General features: G+C 39.3%; 1 protein-coding gene across 1 annotated transcript in view; it reads left to right on the top strand.

Moving 5' to 3' along the window:
• The window catches only part of LOC117305038 (deoxynucleoside triphosphate triphosphohydrolase SAMHD1-like), a 35363-nt gene extending 10066 nt beyond the window's left edge, over positions 1-25297 (top strand). Inside the window, exons 2-16 of the mRNA XM_033789740.1 lie at positions 84-204; positions 542-593; positions 1204-1249; positions 1588-1748; positions 2874-2989; positions 11103-11173; positions 12609-12743; positions 13092-13310; positions 19293-19384; positions 20177-20233; positions 21021-21216; positions 21351-21446; positions 22896-22994; positions 23851-23982; positions 24976-25297. Coding sequence (XP_033645631.1) covers positions 198-204; positions 542-593; positions 1204-1249; positions 1588-1748; positions 2874-2989; positions 11103-11173; positions 12609-12743; positions 13092-13310; positions 19293-19384; positions 20177-20233; positions 21021-21216; positions 21351-21446; positions 22896-22994; positions 23851-23982; positions 24976-25014 — 1518 coding nt within the window. The 5' untranslated portion in view covers positions 84-197 and the 3' untranslated portion in view covers positions 25015-25297. The remainder of the gene's footprint in view (positions 1-83; positions 205-541; positions 594-1203; positions 1250-1587; positions 1749-2873; positions 2990-11102; positions 11174-12608; positions 12744-13091; positions 13311-19292; positions 19385-20176; positions 20234-21020; positions 21217-21350; positions 21447-22895; positions 22995-23850; positions 23983-24975) is intronic.
• Positions 25298-25633: the final 336 nt, after the last annotated feature.

The following is a 25633-nucleotide window of genomic DNA, read 5'->3' as shown; positions in this document are numbered from 1 at the left end:
TAATTATTGATAAGAAAACAAAAGCTTTGATATTAACAAGTCCTTATAATTATTTATGTAACTCACCTCTGTCCCTTTTACAGTCACGTTGGCTGCCCGCAAAGTTGTGGCCGTGTGTCCTATTTATGCCTTCACTGAGGCTAGCTGTGTGATTAATTTCCGCAGACAGACAGAAGTTCGATAAGCCGAAACGCAAGATGGAAGGTTGGTATTATACACATGGACTGGCAATGAGATCAATAATGCATTTCTATTCCCCAAAGGACTTTAAGTGAATGACCGAAATAAGGGACTTATATCCCGAGTCCGAATGCCGAGGATAGGTATCTCTTCTGGTTACTCAAAGGTCCCTTGGGGAAATAGACGGACACTATTGACCTCAGCTCATTGCCAGTCCATAATATATAAAGACAAGTATACTCTCAAACAATGAAAAGTCGCCATCAAACTCCATAAGGGCGCTGTTTTGTCTGAACTTGCTTTTATAAAAAGACAGCTTTCTCGAAATAAAATCTGTACCTTTGAATAATTTTTTTAATAGACCAAGACAGATCTGGCACGGCAGCAAATCCTGACAAGAAAGCCGGTGTGGGGTGAGATTAATCTTGTAAACTATACCAAACTATAATTATTGCAAACTTTGTTTATGACACAATCCAGTACTACCAACTCTCCCGGATCTTTAGTTAATTCCCTGAAAATAAAGCTAATTTTTGTCCATCCTTTGATGAAGAGATTTGAAAATCGGTCTGAATATGAATACTAAATAATTCCTTAGAGGAGTTATGTCTATTTTAATAAAGGTACTCATTTTGCAAGCTGTCCACGGAATGACTTCTTTATACTCTATGCTACTTTGCTATGGTTTAGATTCAGTCAAGCATTAACATTCCATGGATAGCTACAGTCAAACGGGCATAACTCTTAGAAGTTATCAAATTTGTTAATACTTTTTTTTTTTTTTACAGAAAAGCAGGAAAGAATAGTTGAGTGCCAGGTGTTGTTTTGTTTTTATATCATAAATATCTCGGTCAACTTCATTTTTGGACGCACCCTGGATATGATCAACTGTTGTTGCAATTTGTTTACAGATCTCAACTTGCGTTTAGAATAATAATTATTTTAGTGACTGCTCTAGATTTCAGCTAGACTATTGTAGTCTCCTCCTTTATTAAAACAAATTATTCGAATACTTTATTTCAGTTCTCCTGTCAAGGACCCAGAACCCACGTTTTTTCAAGAAGCCAAGGTTTGTTTCTTTGATGGTTAAATTTAGTACAAAAACAAAACAAGAAAAAACTTCTTTTTTACATATTCTTTGCTGACACTTTGCGAATAGGGATCGCTGAAGTCGAACCCTGCACCACTCTAGTCAGCTGCACATCTCACAACTCTTCAATTATTTGACAACCCTGTGTGCATTATTACTTTTAAATTTTATTAAATAGAAAACTAGATTCACAAAAACACAAAGGCATATTGAGAAATGTCGACATGCCTGCAGGACTACCTAGTCAAGTCGTTTAAGTCAGCCCAGTGACCAATTCACGCCCTGTGTGTGTTATTTTCTAATCTATGTTCTGGTAGATATTTAACGACCCAGTTCATGGTCACATTACCATTCACCCGCTGTGCGTCAAGATCATGGACACCATACAGTTCCAGAGATTACGCTACATCAAGCAGCTGGGATGCTGCTATCAAGTCTATCCAGGAGCTGCTCATAATAGGTTTGAGCATTCGTTAGGGTGAGGACATTGTAATTACAAATAGAATGAAAGACAAGTCTATCGGTTCTCTCAAGGTGACGTTTTCCTTTCACTGTCCTTTCTCAGCGATACATGAACACTATTTCCTCTCACGTTGCATCTCATGTAAAAAGGAGGATGGAGGTTGCCCACTTTTACGCTTGATAGAATTCTCTTAGTTTGCTGGTGAGCCATTCTAGAGTCTGTTTGACTGACTTAAATTATCTGAAACCTCTGACAGGATAACCTTGTCAGTCAACCATTCAAGAGTTGTATTTTGTAATTTGTAACTATTTGATGCATTGTCTCTAAATGTTTTTTATTGATTTTTCACTTTTGTTTCCTTCTCAATTATTACAATTATAATATAAGCTTTAACGGGTTGGTATGAAGGTCAATATACTGGTTTCAAACAGCGAGACATTCAGCCAGAAAGAGGCCGACAGGGAGGTCATGGTCTGTGTCTTTTCAACTTTGGGCTTGGGGTGCACCCTCAATGTTTCCCATATATTTGAAGAGTTTCCAATGGGATTTCCTTAGTAGCAAAACGAAACGAATGTAGTCTCGCCCATTCAAAGATGTTCGAGGCCTATAATTAATAACCATGATGTGTACAAAATAATAAACACATCAACAAATCCACTTTCAAATAGTCACGTCCGGTAGCAGATTTGTCGGTGGTTGTTATTTTGTTCAATATCTGAAGACTCCTCAAACTGTAACGACATAATATTGATGGACTGGCGGGTTTTAATACACTGAAAATAATTCGAGATATTTGGAATTTTGTTAACAATCCCAAATTTCACTCTAACGGAAAGGCAAGTAAATTAATATAAAACAATTGAATAAATAAGTTACAACTATTTTCAATGAACGCAAAAAGTGCATAAACGACTTACAAATGTCCATTTTGGGAAAATGGTTGCTGGGGTTATAAAGTGGTCTTTGATCATAATACAAAAATTCTAATTTGTAAGGATCATCACCATTGTTTCAGAATGATTGCAGAAATGGTTTTGATCGCCTTATGGTTTTGAGATTATGAAGCAAAGCTTATTGTTGTTAGAGGTTTAGTTATAACAGCTGTGATTTTGTTCTTGATATTCATATACTGCCATCAAGTGTGAGTCACTTAGCGGGAACCTTTTGCAAAAAGCTTCAACAGAAACAACCGGATCTCAAAATAACTCCTAAAGATGTTCTGTGTGTGCAGATTGCTGGCCTTTGTCACGATTTGGGTGAGAAGATTAATGCAAAATATAGTGGTCTTTAATATAGCACTTAAAACCGCCCCTCAGTGACGGGCCATTTGAATTCCTTAAAGGCAGTGGACATTAATGGTAATTACTTAAAATAATTATTAGCATAAAACCTTACTTGGTAACGAGTAATGGGGAGAGGTTGATGGTATAAAACATTGTGAGAAACGGCTCCCTCTGAAGTGTCATAGTTTTCGAGAAAGAAGTAATTTTCCACGAATTTGATTTCGAGACCTCAAATTTAGAACTTGAGGTCTCGAAATCAACCATCTAAACGCACACAACTTCGTGTGACAATGGTGTTTTTTCTTTCAGTATTATCTCGCAACTTCGATGACCGATTGAGCTCAAATTTTCACAGGTTTGTTATTTTATGCATATGTTGAGATACACCAACTGTGAAAGCTAGTCTTTGACAATTACCAATAGTGTCCACTGCCGGTAAACCATAGAGCAAGGACCAGAAGGAGTTACAACTAGTCGTACTTCAAAGGTTCCATGTCTGTTACCGCGGTCACAAACGACCAGCGCTAATCGGCAGAAACATCTGCGGGCGCATTTCCACGCAAGCGAAGTATAAAAGAACCATGAAAGAACTAGGTATTATATGTCTGTGGTTACGTCACAGAAAAATACACAGATTGCATTGCCTTCAAGCGTTCTTCTCACCAACGGCATACGACAAGGATGATTTTAGCTAAGAATAACGACATTTCAATGATTTTGGCAAAAGAAAATGCAACAGGAATTACCGCTTTGCAATATTCTTATAAAAAACACAAAATCAGTTGAATAATTACGGCTCTCTCAATTTTCTTAACCAAAAATATCTCACCCAAAATTGTCCAAAAGTAAACAAAATAATGCCGTTTAATATTATCCCCCTTTTCAGTTTGTGTGCAATTGTGTCTACCGTTCAAATGCATCCGCATTTTCCCGATCAGCAAAACCTAATAAATGTCATAACTCAACACAGGAACGGCCAATTTGTTTGCTTCAAAATTCAGTCGATCAAAAGCTCAAAGTCGACATCATCTACTGCGCACGCGTTGAACTTGTATGATGCTACTTTACCACTACAATACTTATGAATGGACAACGATGTGATACCAGCGACGGTAGTGAAAGGCGGTAACACACATGGGGTACATACAAAGAGCTCGCTGCGGTCGGAATGTGTACAGCCTTTTACAGGCGCTGCGGTTCACATCCATAGTGTTTCCACTGGAGGCGGGTGCAGCGCTAATCGGATTAACTTGAGTTTTTTTTTTTGAGTTGTAACTCCTTCTGGTCCTATGCTTAAACCATGGAGGAAGGAAGAGAAGGAGCTCGAACGACCCGCAAAACCGCAGAGTAACAAAAGAATACCCTGACAATGCCCCTGTCTGACCAGTGGAAAAAGATGGGAGACCTCCAGCTGGACGGCCGATTAACGAGCAGGATTAGATCTCTTTGTACAGAACGCGCCGTACCGCCGCTCTGCACCGTTGCCTTCGTGTAAAGTTGATTCATTGTTTTTCCTTAGTCTGGTCCCGGCCCCTGACCAAAGATTCCTTGACGTCTCTTGTTAAAAATCTTAGGTCAGGTATAACCAACGGTTAAACATAGAGCATGACGCAAGTTGTCAGGGTCGGGGGTCATCTCCAGGGAAACCATGTCTGCACGTACTACTAGTTGCGATAACGTAACCCTCCTCCCAACGGCCGCCAGGCCGGAGGGTTACGAGATTATTTAGATCGTCAATTAATGACAATCTGGTTCAACACGTATAATTTCGACAGCTAGTCACCAGATTTTTCCCCATTTTTACCACTTTTAAAAATCATGAAACTTAATCCTCAATCAATGTCTTATGAACACTCAAGTCAAAACGCCTTTGAAAAAGTATTTTTGAAGAAAAAGGATAAAAACTTACCAGATCCCGGAGCGATTTCCCAGGTTTATATATTTTGAACTTGTCGCATCGCTTTGTAAACGCTTTATTTAGGCACGACGCCTGCATTGGCAATAACTGGCATAAAAACTCCTGGATCTACGGCCGACAGGACTGACATTACGAGTCCGCACCGAACATGAACGATACTGTCCGAATGTTGACGACAACACGTTCGGAACATTTCGGATAACTTCGAAAGAGGAGGAATTCCTCCTTTTTGGTCACGTGATTTTGGGTGATACCGGACCCTAAATTCCACAGAGCCTAGTCGGAGATTTTTGGGTCTGGGAACCAGACTAGTTTTTCCTCTGTTGTATCCATACGACATACGACGCCATAGTTTGGCGAAGAACCAAGTGCGCACGCGCAAATTCACACACGCCAGGGGTCGATTTCACTAACGCGTTTTGGTCATCGCAAACGCCGAAATCGATCGCTAAATCTAAAATCCATCGCAACTTAGCGATGGATTTTTAGCCGACGATTTCACTAAAACTTAACGATGAATATACTTGTCGCAAAGTTTTATTTAGCGATGACAATCTTGCGATGACATGTTAGTGGTCGCAAAGTAAAAGTTCATCGCAAACTTATGATACATTGCGCCATTCTGTGCTTATAGCTATAGCGGTGTACGTTTTGACGTATAAATTGTCCGTGATTTAGAGTAAAATGAGTGGCGCTACATTATTTTAGTCTTGCGGTCTTTTACCTGGTAGACTCAGATTGCCGATGACAACTATCAGCGACGCAACTGCAGCAAAGAGCCCCTTAATATCGGTAAAAAGGAGATACTATATGGGTTCGATTATTTTAACCATAATTTTTAGAAAAAATGTGTAATGTATTGGCAAATTGACAGCATGTGAAGCTTAGTATTATTAGACAGATATGTCAGAATTTTCATCAATCCCACCGTTACAACAGATTTACGAAAACTGTTTATTAAAATCTAAAATTATAATAGAGGCACTAGGCCTATAAATGCTTGTAAATGAATGCCTAAACATCGTCCACAATAGTTCGTATGCACCAACATGACAACGATTTACATATAAACTGCATAATGCCATTTCATTTCGAGCGACGACCGACGATTTTGTCGCGGGATGTCAAAGGTCACTACTTTTAGCCTTGTACAAAAACTTTATTCCCCTTTTAACGTAATCGCAATTGCGATGACTTTAGTGAAACGCAGAATTAGCGACATCGCAATTGCGATGGATTTGAGGTTTGCGATCTCATCGCAAGTGTGTTATAGTCAAGGCGGATTTCTGAAAAAGAGCTCTAATTAAGGCGATTGAGGCATTTTGGGGTAAAAGCAGGGAACCAGACGTTTTAATACATTTCAGGTGTGCTGATTCCGAAAAAATGGTTCCAAAGCGAAATTTTGAGTTTTTGACCATCTTATTTGCATAATCATATTTTTGACCTTTTTGAACCATTTTAAGCAAATCTCTGTAACATGACAATAAAAAATGACAAGTGATGCACCAGTACCTAGATGTTGAAGGTCACAGAGTATGATTAAAACAGTTCTGAAGTAATTAGTGCTAGTTAATACTCATGAATATGCAAATTAGTGGCCGCCATTACAAAAACATGATTTCTCTTCAATATCTCTGTAGCTAGGCATGCAAACATGATAAACGAAGTGTTTTTCCTTTGTTCTGAAGCTGAACCAATGTGGTCAATGATCAGCAAGATGCTTTTTATACAAACGAGCTAGTAAAATAGCTTAAAATGCTTATTTATGCAAATCAGCTAGTATGACTACCAATGAATTTCATAACAATTCATGAATGAATGCTTAATGTTAAGGCCCCTTAACTTTACACCGAATAAATACTTGATGCTAATACAGGCCGAAAGAGCAATTGGTGTCACTCACCAATCCCTCATGTTAAGTTGGGTATAGAATGAACTGCTGTTGCCTAGGAACATGTAGCCATACAGCGAGTTTCATCACCAATCTGTTGCTGAAATGCACACATTGCTGTGCATTGAAACCCATGCTTCTGGCATGAACACAAAGTATCTTCCAGCAGGTAACTTTTAGGGATTTGACTCATTGACATCAGTATGGGCTGTGGTTCTGAGTCACCATGTTCCCATCCATTGTACATGGGCTCAGGAAGCTCAGGTTTGGAGCAGTGAACATTTCACCAAATAATGATTAATAGAAAGTACGCATCAAATTGAAACCGGGAGCATCAATCTTTCATAGTTCACACCTTGAATCAAATCAAAGGGGTACAGACTTGACTGAAGCCACAAAAAGAAATATATTGGTGTTGTTGGTCAGACCAGATCTCTCCCACAAACACTCGCCAATGCCATAACGAAGGGCCTTCCATTCCAAAGAGTTCCTCACTTTTATGTCGCTCAATCCATCCTATGAGGGCACCAAGGTACTTGAACTTCTCAATAACGGAAGCGCCATTTAGTCTTTACCGTCTTTCGAGATGAATGCCATCGCCTTGGTTTTCCTTAAATTTAACTGAAGTCAGATTTAACACCTTAACTTCTCTTATGAAGTCATACTCTGCTAAATTGGAGCTGCAAGTAATTCTCGTGCCAAGTCCGCCATGTAGAAGAGGATACCATCAGTGCAGTCGAGGTCAGTGATACCCATTTCTGGCACTCTCCGACTTCAGCAATTTGTTTTGCTCATTGACATTTTCCAGGAGGACATTTTGGTAGCTTCAGCAAAGTTTGTCTTTAGTTCCTTATTCAAACTTTTCAGCAAGTGAAGTGGACTTGGCAGAAGCCCAACATGCTTTAGGACAACCGGCAAGTGAACTGGACGACCTGCTCCATCATCATGTCTCGGGCAGGCGGGATCTCCGGCGGCGTCTCTCAGCCTCCCTGTCCATTATGCAGGCAGCCAACTCTGCTGTGGTCTCTGCCTCAGCATCTCTCATCAGGACACTGACAAAGCTCAACCTCAAATGTGGTCAGGGGTGCATGGTGTATGTGTGCAAGTGGGATGTTGTATGTAATCACCTGTCTTTCTAGCATTGAGTGGAAGTTCTTGTGCCAGGGCTGTGGTGTTAAAGAAGAGACTGATGTCATCAGCAAAGTCAAGGTCGGGCATGGCTACTACGGGATAGAGGCTCGATCTCCTTGGAATCAATGTGAATCCAAGATCCACCTTGTGTCTGCCGATAGCACGTCTGAGGGCGAAGTCAATGATGACAATGAATTGAGGGGAGGGTATCCCCTTCATGACTCCTGCCAAGATCACTGCACAATGGTCCTCTCTCTCTGACCCTAGCATCCTTCCTCACTGTGTTTGTTGAAGGTAGCCATAATGAGCGGCCTCCTGTATCGCAGATCGCGTAGGACTTTGGGCTGTCGTCGGATGACCTCCGGGAAGGGGGGGGGGGGGCAATGCCATTCTGTCAGGCCAAGACCTGGCCAGCACACTTGTTCCGCAGCATCGATCCTGTCCACTCTCGGGACTGGAAGTAAATGCTTTGCCATACGATTTACCATTGGCTTCCTTTAAAGGCTATAATAAGATTTGGCGGGCACCACTCCTCTCACTTGGATGGGAACATACGTTAGTTACGTAACGAGCTCTACCTGCAAACCGGAGTTTGCAGTCAGAGAGGTCCTTCTCCTAGGTAGACTACCAATCTAGGCTTACGAGTTCTACCTACCCGGAATGGTGATCAGAGAGGTCCTTCTCCTAAGTAGACTACCAATCTAGGCTTTGGAGTTTTACCTGCCCAGGATGGTGGTCAGAGAGGTCCTTCTCCTAGGTAGACTACCAATCTAGGCTTAGGAATTCTACCTACCTGGAATGGTGGTCAACGAGGTCCTTCTCCTAGGTATGCTACCAATCTAGGCTTACGAGTTCTACCTACCCGGAAGTGTGATCAGAGTTTTTCTTCTCCTAGGTGGCCTGTCAACCATAGCTGACGAGCCTAACCTGCTCGAAATGATCTGTTCTTTTCGGCACCATTTAAAATTGCCTTTTACACCTCTGCCAATCAGTTTAAAACAGGGTTTGGCGCATCAAACCAAGCAGTAGGAGTCCGTTTAGAAGAGGATAATTTTCTGAGTTTGTCTTTACTATCATTGCTAAAACTGCATACAGAGATGCAAATGTTTAGCAAAAACTATATTATAGCGATGCATCGATTGAGCAAAAAGTGATAAATGGTGAAATGTATTGGTAGTCAGACTAGCTGATTTGCATAATAAGCACGTGTAGCTATACCAACTCATTTGCATAAGCATCTGGCTTGCCAATGAACATACATGCATTGCCTGACCCTCAGAACATAGGTAAAAACATTTCTTTATCGTGGTTACTTGCCTAGTTTCAGAGATATTGGAGAAAACTAATTTTTCTGCTATGGCTGCCACTAATTTGCATATATTTTGTTAAAATTGCTTACCACTTTTAATAATAACTTCATAAATTTTGTCATCGTTTTATGAGATCTTCAAATCATGGGTGTAGCACTTCAATTGACATCTTTGCTTTCCTAGTTACCGAGATGTTTAAGAAAAATGATTTTTCTGTAATGGCGGCACTAATTTGCATATTTATGATTATTAATTACCACTTATGTCTTTGGAAATGTTTTAATCATACTCTGTGACATTCAACATCTAGGTACAGACTCATCGCTTGTCATTTTTGCTTGCCTGGTTACAGAGGTTTGCTTAAAATAGTTCAAAAAGGTCAAAAAACGATTATGCAAATTAGATGGTCAAAAACTCAAAAATTCGCTTGGGAACCATTTTTTTCGGATTCAGCACACCAAAAATGTGTCAGAAAGTCTGGTTTCGCACTTTTACCCCAAAATGCCCCAATCAGTCACTTTTTCCAGAAATCCGCCTAGACTATTAGCGATGATCGCAAACATAGACGTTAGTGAAATCGGCCCCTGGTCGCCCATTGTTTGTGTTAGGTATGTGAGTGATTACGAGGTGTCGTTAAACGATGCGGTACCGCAGGTTGGACTTTTGAAGTCCATTCGTTCGAGCTCCTTCTCTTCCTTCCTCCATGGTCTGATGTACCTTTACTGCTCGGCCACGACATGCTATCCCAGTATACCTTGCCCTGCATGTCACTTCTTTTACTTTGTGTCGAATCCCACCTATATAAGCTTTCTCTTCTGATTATATTTCGGTTCAACCTCCCCCCCCCCCCCCCCCCATACGTCGGATCGTGGATTGGGTCATCACTCCATGATGGGTTCTCCAGTTTGGGTTTCGCAGAATCGCAGCCCAAACCTTTTCGTTACCTTCTTCTAAAGACAGTTTTATCTGGGGAATGTGCAAGAACTGCCCCTTCGCAGATCGTTCCTTTTGTTTCATTACCAGAAATCAAATAAAAAAGAAGATAATTAAACAGATTTAGATGTCCCAAAATAAGTACCCTGTTGTGAGGTTATAAGCAGATTAATCGAGGCCCGGTCTTGACTGTTTTGCATAAGTAGACACACTCATCACCAATTTTGTGTTATAAAATGCGAGCCCCTATGTTGTATGATGCACGTAAAAGAAACTTGTGCATCGATTGTTTTAATTCTTCATAAGTGTATACATAAAACTTACCTGTGGACATTTCATTTCAAAAGATGATCGCGTTTTTGGTAAAATCACCGACAATCCGTGACGAATAATTATGTCTACGCATAGGATAACAATATACAGTCTGAGAAACAAATTTCATACAGTAATTTTCTTCAGATTCAAATTTGATGGCATAAAACCTGATAAATTTTTTACATAATAACAGTACTAATAAATAAGACGTATAAAGCGCATTTTAAAAAGATACCAGGCGCTGGTATAAGAAACCTACGAAAAAGTAAGTTTATGAGCGAGAAGACAACATACGTGTTTTTAATTTAAATAAACCTGGAAGTTAAGTCCTTCATGAAATGCTTTCTACCCTCGAAAGCTGCTATATTTCTTTCTACTCAATAAGTGTTTATTGACACGAGTAGAGTGATTCCCAAACGTAGAGGGCCTATACCTTATCAACTCTAAAATGGTAAGTGACTGAGTAACGTTTTAAATCAATGTAAAACTGTTGTAATTCAGCCTTTGTGCTGCGAGGAAAGTTTTTTAATAAACAATCTATCTATCTATCTATTATTAGTAATTGGCATTATTTTCCCGATCACTCAGGCCATGGTCCCTTTTCACATATGTTTGACAACGCCTTCATTCCAGCCGTTATTAAAGGTTCTAAATGGAAGGTGAGTCAAACTTGATTTGTTTCTAGCCAACAAATGGCGATAACTATATTTGAACACAGTACACATTTACATGGACAATTTAATACCATGGGCACAGATAATGTGAATGTGACATGGGAGGGGAACAGTGGATATTCATACAAAATGGAGTATATGCTGTCATATATTTCTGCCTGAGTGTGTACATTTCAAGGCACCTGGATGTAAGTGACCGAGTAAGTGGAGGAGATCAATCTGTATAGGTTTACGAAACGGGGACAAACAATTTGGTAATCACTTGATTGAAGTTTTACTGTGTGTCCTGAAGGTCCAGCTCAACAGCATGGAGGATAGTTTTCAGTTGAAATGAAATAAGCCCCTTCACAAATTTAAATGTGCAAATTTCGACAGACAGCGTCTGTCCAATGTTTGTAAGTGATTTATTTCCCAATGTTATTTTCTAAATACCCACGGCCAAAGGGTCTATCTCAGTTTGATTATCCACAATCTTTAAAGGGAAGGTACTCTATTGGTAATTGTCAAAGACCAGTGTTTTCACTTGGTGTATCTCAATTATGCATAAAATAACAAACCTGTGAAAATTTGAGCTCAATTGGTCATTGGAGTTGGGAGAAAATGATGAAAGTAAAAACACCCTTGTTGGACGAATTTGTGTGCTTTCAGATAGGAATAAAAGAATTCTAGCTAGAAGTCTTTTATTATTTTAGTGAGAAATTACCTCTGTTTCAAATCCTAAGCTACTTCAGAGGGAGCCGTTTCTCACACTGTTTAATACTATCAACAGCTCTCTAATGTTCGTTACCAAGTAAGTTTTTAAGTTAATGTTTGTTTTTAGTAACTAGCAAACGTGTACCTTCCCTTTAAGGGTAGAATATTACTCGCACAATATTAATTTTTTGTTGAATTTTTGTTCTCTTTCAAGAACAAATATCTGTCTTTGTTACGTAACACTTTTTAAGTGACTTTGTAATATTTCAGAAGTTTACAAATTAATCTTCTATTTAATTAAACAAATTACAAAAGTTGTTGTTTGTTTTTGCTGTTATTACTCATGGACGGCTTTTGAATGTACAGGAAAAGCAGCGACAAATGGCTACTTTTGTCTCACTCTCCTATGCCTCTCGTACACAAATGGAATTGCTATCACATGTCATAATTATTATAAATGCTCATTTTCCACATGTTCCTCCTGTTTTAGATATTTCTGCTTTTAACAAACAGTTCTGCTTTTATAACGTCTATTCGATACATCCACTGAAAATAGAAGTCAGCAAATTGGCTTTGAAACCTACCCCAAACTCCTGTAAAGAAAATTTCAGTCGTCCAAATGAATTTTGAACGCCAGCGAAAGCTTAATTTCCCTCTAAAAATTCGCTGGTGGCTTTGAGCCTTTCCACAGTAACGACTAGTTTATTCTGTTTGACACCACCCCTAGCATGAGAAAGCTTCAATGGCTATGATTGATCATCTGATAGAGGAAAATGATCTGATGAAAGACTTTGTAAAGTTTAACCTTGAGGACGATATCACCTTCATCAAAGAGCTGATAGATGGACCACCAGAAAATAAGGTAACATACAGAAACTGCGTTATCAGTCATCTGTCTATACATTTGAAATGTTATGCCAAGCGTCTGGATTTTATCATGAAATCACACCAACTTTTGTAAGATTTACCTCGCCTCTTTATTGTTAATTGTTTAGGGAACATCTCAAACTGTAAACACCAGTGACATTGTGTGAGACACAATGCCAAACAAGCAAACCTCCTATTAACAATAGTATAGCATTCACTCCTACTTGGGAAACGTTAAACGCGCAGTCGGCGAAAAACTTATTTAAGTATAATTTTTTACTTTAAATAATACAAGTAACCTATACCGTACAATTTAATATCGTACTCTTTGCCACGTTTGTAGGACAATCCATGGCCCTATGAAGGACGACTACAAGATCAAAGTTTCCTTTATGAGATCGTTGCAAATAAGGAAAGTGGAATCGACGTTGACAAGTGGGACTACTTCCTCCGAGATTCTCATAGCCTAGGCATGAACATCAGCTTCGACTGCCATCGCTTAATGGATTTCTCTCGCGTTATCGAAGTGAAAGGCAAGAAACATATCTGTTTCAGAGATAAGGTTGGTTATAGCTGGTTTGCAATTAGCCCTATATTATGACCCCTTTCTCTGTACACAGATACAGAGTCCTATGCTATAGGCCCGTTTCTGGGGCGGAAAATTTTCAAAGCTTCATGACTCAATTCTTACCTGCCACCCGCCCCTGATTTCAACAGATTCACATTCTATGGCGGCATACATTTTTCTGCGGTGGGTTTTGGTCGTCATATATTCTTCACAAGTCCGTAATTTTCGTGAAATAATGCAGCTCCCAACGTTAAAAAATTCCCGTAAAAATCGTTTTCTCACAGTGTGTTGTCTGCTGCCGTGCGTACGCGTATACATTCGCGTGCAAGACGCATCAATTCTTGGTCACCCTCATAGAGTTATCATAGAGTTATCAAGAAGTAGAGGGCGCACTGGCCTAAATACGCGCCCCGGCATAGACCTTTTCGCAAATACCGGGGCGCGCGCGTAAAGCTTGGAATTAGGTGCATTGTGGTCTAGCTGGTATCCAAATTTGATCCATATATATCCCACAATGCACCTTATTCAACAGTCTGCGCTTGCGCATTGGTATTTGCGATAAGGTCTATGCGCGCATGCCGCCATTTGCTAAGTTGACAACACAGCGTGTGTTTGTGCGGCCATTTTGTAAGTTGACAAAACAGCATCGCGTCAGCGTTCAATAAACACAAACTCCAACGTGTACTCATAGCATTGATATAGAATAGAACAACTAGATCGGCCGCGCGTACATACGCGGGTTCTGGCATGGGGGCTGCCATTGCCTATCTCCCGTGTACATTTTCTGTGCGTTGCCGTCAGCACGTGACTTTTTGCCGTCAGCACGTGACATTTAGCGCGTCAAAGGCCTATCTCCCATGTTCGATTTCCGCGCGTCGCCTTTCGAACGTGAAATTTGTACCGCGTCCATAGACCTTATTGCAGATAGCAAAAATCCGACGTCCCGCAAAGGATTGTGGGAGATATTTGGCACCTCCAGTTATACGGTCGTCACGTAACGTGTTCTACAAAGTTTTTTTGTAAACAATAAGTTTGTAAACATTGACATTGTTTGTGGTGGACGGTCATGCTTCTGTGGCGGAAGACAGTTTCACCCACGAATGGGTGTACCTCCATGCTTTATTTAGCCATGTCAGATGTGTATTATTAATATAAAAAACTACGACAATAATGCCATCGGACCAGTGTGTGTGCTTTGCGACTCAACGGAAAAACGAGGGAGTGTACATGTACGTACATACGTAGGTAGGTCCATGCATGTTCTTTTGACTTTGAATGAACACAAAATAGTTTAATAAAATATCAATAAAGCTTGTTGATGATTTAATCATGACCGGGTCATGATTAAATCATCAAGCATGTCAAACCCAACAAGCTGTAGGCTACAATTTGAGCATTGTATAGGCTAGATTTATGGGTGATTGGTGGTAGAAACTAAAAAAGAAACATAGGCCTATTCAATTATATATTCCTCGACATTTTTTAGAGATAACAGATATTGATATTATATTCAGAATATAATATCAATATTCTGATAATGATACTGCTCATTAATTAGCTCATAGTCATATTAGTCATGACTGACTTTCAGGGCAGAGTGTTTGGTTATGATTTACAAGGCAAAAGATCATTCATAAATGCCTCAATCAGTTTCGCTATCTGCATTCCTGTTGTGGTGGAAATTGCGCTTCACGTGGGGTCAGGGTGTTTAAAGTTAACGAGTGATAAAGACCAGCTGGAGCTGTTTATAACCGGTTGTTTTCGGATATGTTTATGCATAATATGTGCTGGTCTTGGTGCTAGATGTTTCACCGATACGGGCGATGTTTGTGAGTTGGCCGCGCTGGGTATGAAAGCAAAACAAGAAACGTCTTGCACCAAGACTAACTACGCACACACCACACAGTGCATCCGAAAATTGTCTCAGTCATTAAAATGCAACACATGTCAGGTCATCAAGTAAGATAGGTAAAAGAGGAACAAGGGCTGAACGACCATGACCCTGCCTGTTTTAAACGCCTTTTTAAGAACTTGTAACCACTCATTTATTCCCTTAGTTTTTGTCTGCTTTATCTTTCAGATAATTACTTGTGCATCAACATGCTTCGTGACAGCACTCATATTGGAAGCAGTTATTCTCCCAGTTCTGTGTTCACTCCAAAGATGTGATCTGTACTGTTGTTTTGTGGACTCGACCAACCACATCCTACTTCTTTTGCTGCAGGAGAGTTCATTGACCATCTTCTGAATTGACTAAAGGCTGTGTGTGTGTGTATGTGTGTCTTCATGCTCTTGAGGCCATTTTTGACTGATGACACGTAAATTGGCGATGAAAAGATAAATGTTAATTGCAGAGTGAACTGTGACGCAAGCGTTCTGTCGGCTGTTGGGCTTTGAAAACACCTAAAGGTATCGCAAGTGCTTCTTAATATGCCTGTGCGTGGCGTCCTGCGGTTGTAGGCAACAATTCTCAGAGAAAGTAGAATAATACAATACAATACAAACAATAACACTGTCCAAACGTCCATTTCCACTGTCTTGAAGAGTTTAAAGCTTCATTTATTCTGGTTACTTAAATCATACAATAATACTTCATAATGCAAAGATTTAAATAATACCAAGGGTTGCAATTGCAAAGATCTAGAGGGTTGTAGTTAACCGCCTCAGTACAGTCAACATGAACAATACCTGAGGCAAACAAGGGTAGATAATAATTGAGTAAAGTAAACTGCAATGTAAGTGTTTTTAAGGGGCCATGAAAATACCAAGTGTGTTATAAAGTTAATATTACCAATTTAAATATTTGAAGAAAAAAATTAAAGGATGGAAATTGTAAATAAAAAATTGTTTGTAAACAAATATATGGAACAAAAAGTGTGACAGGTTTGGATTTATTTTCAGCAAGAGTTAAATTATGTGTACCCACAGTTATCAATGAAACCTTTAAACTCTCACCATAAAATGGGTCAAATAATTACAGATGCTTGTTAGATTGTGAACAATTGTTTTCACACCAACCCCAGGAGTTAAATTCACAACATGCATGATGTAGCATTCACAAACTAGAGTTTGTCATAAGTTTTATACATAGCTGCAGTTTTATCATGGCACAGTCATCTTTAGATTCCATTCCAACCTGTGGGTGTAGCAGATAGTCTGACCCCTCTTCTAGAGTCTTTTTGTGAACAAGGACTCTGACATGCATGACGTGTTTGCCAAAGGTGGCTGCAGCTTAATAACTATCAATTGTTTTAATAATGGCTTTGTGAAGTCATGAGACAGCTTAATACATAACAAATTGCCTCTGGCAGTACTGAACCCATTATTAGTGGGCCCTGAACCACCTGACCACAGTGCCAGTCTACTTACTTGTTAATTTAAATCCAAATTTTGAAGATGCAGAGTTTGCAGAGAATCACATTTAAGTGCTCACAATACTTCTTCTTTGATGGCAAGGTTTGAAATGACTTTTCACCCACTTAAACTACAAAATGAGACCTATCAGTATATAAGTTTAGAATCAGGTTTAACAGATGTACAAATATAGATTATTTATAAAGAATATAAAAGCGAGTTACTGTATAAATAGTCTTCTCAATATGGCTTTTTATTAGTCTATCATAACCAAAAATGTATTAATTGGGATAGTTGCCCCAAAAATAATAAAGTTAAATGGTGACAATTTCCAAGTAAAACTAAAAGGATTTATTTTTTGAGTATGCCCAATGCAGAATCTATTTTTTTTATTGAATAAATCAAACTTATTTGAAAACAAAAATTTAAAAGAAGTTATATTCTTTTTTCAAATTCCTACCTTAAGAAGGGTTTCGCTCATGTGACCTAGTCCTTGCTTTTCAAATTACAAACCTACAAAAACTCATCATATCATATGATAAAATTATAGACATAACAAACATACCATTATTACAGTACCAGTAGGGTCTAACAATAAAGCTTACAACTTGATGCTTTATGGTACAGTGTACTAAAAGTATCATTTTTGAAATACATGCACAAAACAAAGCACAAAGTATGTAATTATATTATGCACAGAATCATGTTCGTACAATACGTGTACATCAAACTTGTATAAACTGAACCCTTGAATAAAAAATGTTTATGCTAGGACTACTTCTAAGTTCTAGAAACTAGAAGTATGCTAGGACCTACACCAGAACCTTGTCGTACTTGTCATGTCATGATCTACGGTATAACCATGGAGGTAGAAATAGATTTATACTAATAAATATAAGTATAAACCACAATTACTTAGTCACTTTTGGTCACTGTAATTTTGAACCATATCAGTGGTAGACCTAAAAAGTTGATGGTGTGAGAAATAAGGAAAAAGTATCATCTGCCACATAAAGTTTTAAAAATGTACAACTACCAAGCTATTCTATTTACGTCCACGTCATTGCTGATTAGTGGCATACAATTACAGATACAATCGAATCAAGACAATGTAACCATTGATGGGCTTTATCCACAGAGCTATATCTAGACTCTATCTAGACCAGGAATAAGAAATGTTTTTATTTTTTGTAAAACAGCCATGACAGTCCTCGATCATCATGACCTTGGCAATGTTTCTCTGTTTTGTAACAGAACAAAATGTCTTACTTTTGTCATGGAGGTCGTCCATGCTTTTGTCGAAGTATTTATCAGCACAAATCGGAGTCACTGGTGGGAAGTTTTGGTTGTTATTTCCGATCCTTCGAGGGTGACTGATGGTTGCGGGAGGGTCACTGATCCGTGTTGCAACTTTTCGCCATTGACCTTGTCAATGTCAGTCTTCCGACGCCCTACAGACGTAGACGGGCAAACCTAAAAACAGTAATTTTATCACGAAAAAATGTCGCCTTTGGAGTTTGTCTTTAACTACTGTGTCTTGGCACATTCACTCTAGCTAAAGATTACCTCAGTTCGTCTATGCCAGAATTATTTATTTTATCAATCAGCTCTTTCTCGTTCACTCCTGCCACATCCATTTTGCAAACCGATCGATCGTGTACGAACGTTGAACGTTGTTTACTTTTTTGAGCGAGGTGCCAAATTTTCCCACAGTCCTTTGCGCGCACATGCGCAGTTGTTCAAAATCGCTATCTGCAATAAGGTCTATGGCGAACCAAAACTTTTTCTACACAGGCAATGGCGCGTATGTACGCGCGGCCGATTTAGTTATTTTAATTCTGTATCTATAGACCTTTTCGCAAATACCGGGGCGCGCGCGTAAAGCTTGGAATTAGGTGCATTGTGGTCCAGCTGGTATCCAAATTTGATCCATATCTATCCCACAATGCACCTCATTCAACAGTCTGCGCTTGCGCATTGGTATTTGCGATAAGGTCTATTGTTTGTGCAAGAAGCATCACCAGTGCGCCCTCTAGTTCTTTTATATAACTCTAAGTTAAAGTTGTTATTTTGTATTGGTAATGTCTGGTAACGGGACTAGAACTGACATCCTTCTGATCAAAACACAGGAGCTTGATTCCTGTGTTTTTAACCTCTCGGCCATGACATGTATTCATTATTTTAAACTTCGGTAATAAAAGGCCGTGTCTAGGAGATAATTGATAAGTCCAAGGGTTTGTTTGTCTTGTCCTCTTCCTATCTTCCTTCCTAAAGGTGCAGCCTCGCATGTAAGGATAAGACGAGCGATTTGTAGTCTCATGTGCTTCGTCGTCGTGACAGCCAGTCGATTGGTTGGTTGTGGGGGGGGGGGAGGGCTGGTGTGAATCTAAACGCGTCATAGCTTTTAAGTCATGAACAATTCAAACTAGAAGGGTTTTAGTAGTATACTTAGGGAATATGCACGAGTGCCATAAAATTGTTGCGATAAGTTGGACTTCATGTAGAAAATATAACTCGTTACTCGCGTCAGATTACCGAAATTTGACGATATAAAAGTTACACGGTCCACAGGTGCAGACTACTTGATGAAAGATGTTTCCATAATTTTGTTTTTGTTTTTAGGAGGAAGGTAATTTGTACGATATGTTCCATACGAGGTACCTTCTTCATCGACGTGCCTACCAGCATAAAGTAACTAAAATCATTGAAGAAATGTAAGTATTCAGTCCGTGAATCTCATCAGGGTATTGTAATATTGGGCAGGGATTGAGTCCAAACAAAATTAATGGTTATTTGTAAAAAAAATTTAACACAATGATTTCGTTTCCCCGATTAATATAATTATTTTATTTCCTCAGAAACATTTGAATTGTTATTTCTCTACAGAAACGAAGTTAAGTTAATTCAAGGGGACAAGCATATATATTTTGAGGGAACGAAATAGTATTTTCGTTATTTTATGCATGTAATGAGATACATCAAGTGAGAAGACTAGTCTTTGACAATCACCAATGGTGTCCAGTGTCTTTAAGGTGTTCCGTAAGATCAAGATTTGTTTTAAAGGCACTGGACACTATTGGTAATTACTCAAAATAATTATTATCATAAAACCTTTCTTGATTTCGAGTAAATTGGAGAGGTTGATAGTATAAAACATTGTGAGAAACGGCTCCCTCTGAAGTAATGTAGTTTTCGAGAAAAAATATTGGATAACAATTGTATTTTATTTGAAAATGTTTCAGAGCAAATTTGAACTATGGCATCACATGGCAGCATAAACAAAAAGGCCTGTACTTTCCATACAGGAATTTCTGCGCTGGTCAAAAAGTCAAATTCGATGCTATTTTGAGTGAGTATCAAAACTCAAAATAAACAGCTCACTCTTGGTAGAAAATGCCAGACCATATTAGGGTAGACAAAATCCTTGATTTTCTATAATTATGTTGGTTGATTCTTTTTCTTCTGAAAACTGTAAAAAAAAAAACTATGATGCTAATTTTTTTTAGGTATGTGGATGCACTTGTCAAGGCGAATGGCCATTATTTGGTTGCAGGAAAGGAAGGGTACGTAATGCTATTAATTTTAGCCGATGTCAGTGTTGTAGTTGAGACCACAAAGTTCGAGATATGGTCATGAACTTTGAACATTAAAGAAATGTCAATGCAACCTTTCTTTATTTCTAAATCCATTTTGCTGAACTAGGGCTGCTTCACTATGGTTGTCAGTTGATGCCGTCATACCAGAGGGAAAGGTGCGGACGCGCTGATGTACAGGCATTAACTAAAATCATCCAATGCCAGCTTGAAGTTACCCCCTTTTGACGATCGTTTTCTTTCTTGTATTTGTCTTATGTTTACGTAGTGTTATTCGCTCCCTGCGGTTTTGAATAACGATGTCTTGTATTTATTTATTATTCTTTACTCTTGCTTTTAAATTACATTTTAAGTGATTCACATGGACTCTTGATAATTTTTTAGCCTACAATATTATTATCATTTAACTAACTCGTTCAAAACATGAGTTCGTGTCTTAGAAACCAAATTGGCGATGTGGAAGAGGAAGACAGTTTTGTGATAATAAAAGCCTTTTTGAAACAGATGTTTAAAACACATATTTTTTTCAACCATGACTTTCGGTATATATCCTTTTTGAATTTTTCATTTTTAATTGATCAGACTATTGCAACCGCATGTCTTCCGATTTTGATAATGTGCTTGCACTCGTAAAGCCATAATGAGCAACGAATGCACTCAACTTGTTTAGCTCATTGTGACCTTATTATAATCAGAAGAAAGGAGCCTCGGATAAAAAAGTGTTGGTCTAACATGGAATGTCCCATATGAAATATAGAAAACAGATGAAGATGTCCGAAGCGATTGATGACATGGTAGCCTACACCAAGCTGACGGATGACGTCATACTTCAGATTATGCGATCTCCTGACGAAAATCTCAAGGAGTCAATAGAAATACTGGAAAGGGCCCAGAAACGTGAGCTCTACCCATTCATCGGAGAGTACCAGCCCCAGTTTGACTGCAGCAAAGAGGTACTGAATTATTCCAGTCTCCTTTATTTCTGACAATCAAAGTGAATTTTTGTTTTGTTAAAAATACACCTTTTTAAACCCTCGTGTTACTCTTTCACGGGTTACGGGATACTTTTTAAAACATTATTTTCTAGAACATACCCAAATGGAAAGACGCCATAGTCAGCCTGTCGAATCAGAATCCGGAAGATGGTGGCCAACAACTGACAGAGGATCAACTGGTCATCCATGTAAGTCTTAAGAATCGATTTTTATCATTTTACTATTTATAGGCCTAATTGTAATTTACTCGCATGGCTGCAAGCTTTTGGCCAGTGATGTATTAAAGCGTCCGGCTAAACACAGGACTGGACCAGCCTCGTGTTTTCTTTCGAATAAAATTACCCCAGTACGTCGTATCTTTCAGAAAAAACAGATGTTGTATAACCATTCAAATTGAAGCACGGTAGACCAACTTGCCGTTAAAGGCAGTGAACACTATTAGTAATTACTCAAAATAATTATCAGCATAAAACCTCACTTCGTAACGAGTAATGGGGAGAGGTTGATAGTATAAAACATTGTGAGAAACGGCTCCCTCTCAAGTGATGTAGTTTTCGAGAAAGAAGTAATTTTCCACGAATTTGATTTCGAGACCTTAGAATTTGAGGTCTCGAAATCAACCATCTAAAAGCACATAACGTCGTGTGACAAGTGTGCTTTTTCTTTCATAGTTATCTCGCAACTCCGACGACCAATCGAGCTCAAATTTTTACAGGCTTGTTATTTTAAAGTTTTCCTTCAAACATAAGAGTATATGCTTACGAACAATAAAACAGTTTTTTTAGTAATTGTTTGTCACGATTTATATGTTTAAAAAATATATAAAGTTGTTTGGGGGGCTGACTCCGCCTACCTCTTTTGTGACGTCAATCGAGGCAGACTTTGCCTGCAATGCGTATTGTAAACACACGTGCAAAGTACATGTACGTCCAAGTCGTGAGTTGGTACGTTTCAAAAAGGTACGTTTTTCTGCATTCAGCAGCAATACACCTGGTCGGCATTGCCGGAAAAAAAAAACCAAAAATATTGTTTTGAAACGTACAAACTCACGACTTGGTCCGTTCATGTACTTTGTTTCCATCGGTGCTGTCCGTCTATGGGTTCTTTATATATGTGGTATTATCCATTGATTCACAGTTTAATGGAGATCAATGGTATCCCTTTATTGGCTGCCATTGCTGATGATGTCAAAGATTGGAAACGTGCATGCGCCATGCACAACTTTAGGCCAATGTATGACGTGACATCAGTGAGCTCGTTCGCTCGTACCATCTCGTCCCCAGCGCCTTGTCCTGGATAGACTGGCCGCTGGGGCCGAGCGAAATGAGCTCGCGGATTTTGGAGCTTTTGACGTCATATGAAAAGGGGTCTGCAACTTCTTGCAGCCACCAATAGGTCCGTGTTTGAATCTATTATTCCAAGCTTAATAATGTTCAAACAAACACATTAAAGTTTGGAGAAATTGCAGGGTGTAACTGGAACAGGGTGTAAGTAGTACATAATTGTATTTTTTTCTGGTTGTTATTGTTTCATCTTGTTGTGTGTAGCTTTTGCTTTGGCTTTAAAATTATGTCATTTCCCCACATTAATATAATTTATTGTACCCTTTTATCACTTTCTAAACAATCAATTTGCAGGTTGTGAAATTCAACTACGGTATGGGAGACAAGAACCCAATAGACAAAGTCCATTTCTACTCCAAGAAGAATGAGATTATCGAGTCGAAGAAGAAAACGGTAAGAACCAGAAGACAAAAACAAAATAAAAATACATCTTTTATCAATACTAATAGTGGCTTCTTATATAGCGCTCATTGCCCGTCACGCTCATAGCGCTTCAACATTATTACCCCTGGCCACTGGGCCTTAAATCATTCCTTAAACCATCTCAGCTCCCTGGGGAGTATACAGCCTGTGCCGCCAAATATGTAGCGCTATGAAGGCTAGTCAATCACAAGAACCAACTCTGCCACCACAGGTACCCATTTACCCCTGGGTGGACAGAAGCAATTATAGTGAAGTGTATTGCTCAGGGACACAAGTGTCACGACCGGGATTCGAACCCACACTCCGCTGAACAGAATCACCAGAGCTTGAATTCGGTGCTCATATCCGCTCAGCCACGACACTAAAGTTCTATCTTTCAAGCTTTTGAAAAGAAGTACTTGTAACAAGTACTCATGCGGGTCAGCCATGTGTAAATCTCTTCTGAAAAGAGCCGGTGTGTTCTCTGCTCGTCTTTTATGAGAAGATGAGCACACACACGTCGAGACTACACCGGCTCCTCAGCCAACACTTTGCGTGCCTCGAAACTCATACTGCTAAGCACTTCCCTTCCTTTAAAAGTGTAGGGGGGACTATAGTGTAATAATTTTTTACACTATAGGTTAGCAATTATTAACGTCGTGTACCGAATGTAGATATTCCTTGTCCACATAGCCCGTCCAGTATTTTAACTTCAAAATTTAAAAGACTGCTTATTTCAAAAGACTTGGACGGTGTTCTGTCAATATCATTAGTATTCAGTATCATTTCCCAATGATTTAATTAAAAGCAAAAACAAATAATTGTCTGTTATATGAATATTGCACAGGTTTCTCGGATGCTTCCAGGGAGTTTTGAACAGAAGGTGATACGGATCTACTGTAAGTGTAAGCCGGAAGAACTACAACTACGCAAAGAAGCAACTGAATGTGTCGAGAAATGGTGGGATAACGTTGTAAAGGTATGCCACAGGAGGGTGATCGATCTTCCGCGACATTGACAACCATGGGAAGCGCGCCGTATCGATATCTCATCACTATTATTAATCATTATTCAGAGAAGCGAAACTGAAACTGAAGAAGAACTGCAAATCAACGCTGATTGGCTCCCCAGCTACTGCGTTGCGCACACTCCAATTCACCGCCGCCTTCGACTAGCCTCGTTTCCACGCAAGTAAACCACCGTTAAACGCAGGGAAAGCTAATCGAACGCACCCATATTTATATATTTCAAACTCACACTTTCAGGGGGGGGGGGGCGCGGTTAGGGTCGAGCACAGCATTTTGAAAAGACAACCAGTTAGCGCGGCAAAATGGTGTGCGGATAAAGGATACCTATATACGGTATGCCATAAACTTAAAAAAAATGATCATTATTATTGTTATATCTAAAATTGTCCCCATAGAGATTATCAATCCCGCTGCGTCACCCTCCCCCTCCCTCCCCAGCTCATAACCCCCGGTTGTGGTTAATTCTTGATATTGGTTGTAAAAGAGCGGGGCACTGCGGGGCAATCAACATGGTGTCCAGTCGTCGGTCTTCTGCTCTCCACTGGGTAGAGACATGCTGATCCAGAGTGTTATACCATGGAGGTTCCATGGTTATACTGGCCGAGGGAGGCGCGTCTCTGCTGGTACCTTTAAGGGTGTATGTAACTTTTGTAGGACAAAAAACACAATGTCCACAGATATACACCAAACTTACACAGTTTGAAGATAATGATAGTAGAAAGCTTCCCTGAAAATATTACGTGCTGAAGTGCTGTAGTTTTGGGGAATTGAGTAAAACAATGTCACGAAAATAATTTTCGTCTCATGATCATGAGACGAAAATTATTTTAAGCATGTAAAAACGTATTTTCATCCGCTACCTATCTCATAATTCAAGACTATATCCTCTGTTGCATGATGTTTTGGATCAATAATATTGTCCGTGATTGTGGCTGATATTGCAGGGGCTGGAGGAGTTCACGACCGACGTGTCGAGCGAGTAACGACACCGGCACACAACTCAGTGAAGAAACCCACACAAGCTGTCTTCTATACTATACCGATGCAACAAACAACTCTAGGTCAACCCTACAGGGATCTTTGGTAAACATGTTATTATTAAACTAAACGTACGTTTTTGTTACAGACCAAAATCAAGGTGTTCGGCATGAAGTTTTAGTGCACTGGACACCCTACTTGGTAGGCCCTACTCTCTAGGGGTAAACAAGTGAAAACACCACTCATTATATTTCGGGATGGCCCTCAAATGGCTCTTAGGGAAGTCTGGCGGATTCAATGATTGGCTGCCCAAACAGCTTGGAGATCAAGTGCAATATAAGAGACAGCCATAAAATCTCTAGAATAAGGTATAAGACAAACAGATACAAAAACCATGCAATTCCTAGTCAGTCGAGTCCATTCCTACTTTTAAATACTAAGGGTTGAAACCTTCATTTGCTTGGGTTCTTTTGATTGCTAAATTCGTTATTGCTCATTGTTATTGTACAAACTAATATTTTTAAGCCATGATTAGCGACACGTTCGATTTTATTAAACCATAAATGAATTCCGAAAGCACTGGGGAAACATCTGGACAGAATGGTGACAAATGTGAGAATAGAT

The sequence above is a fragment of the Asterias rubens genome, chromosome 22, assembly GCF_902459465.1.
Source record: "Asterias rubens chromosome 22, eAstRub1.3, whole genome shotgun sequence".
NCBI classification, from domain to species: domain Eukaryota; kingdom Metazoa; phylum Echinodermata; class Asteroidea; order Forcipulatida; family Asteriidae; genus Asterias; species Asterias rubens.
The sequence above is the reverse complement of the archived record's forward strand: the minus strand, read 5'-3'. Positions and strand labels throughout refer to the sequence as shown.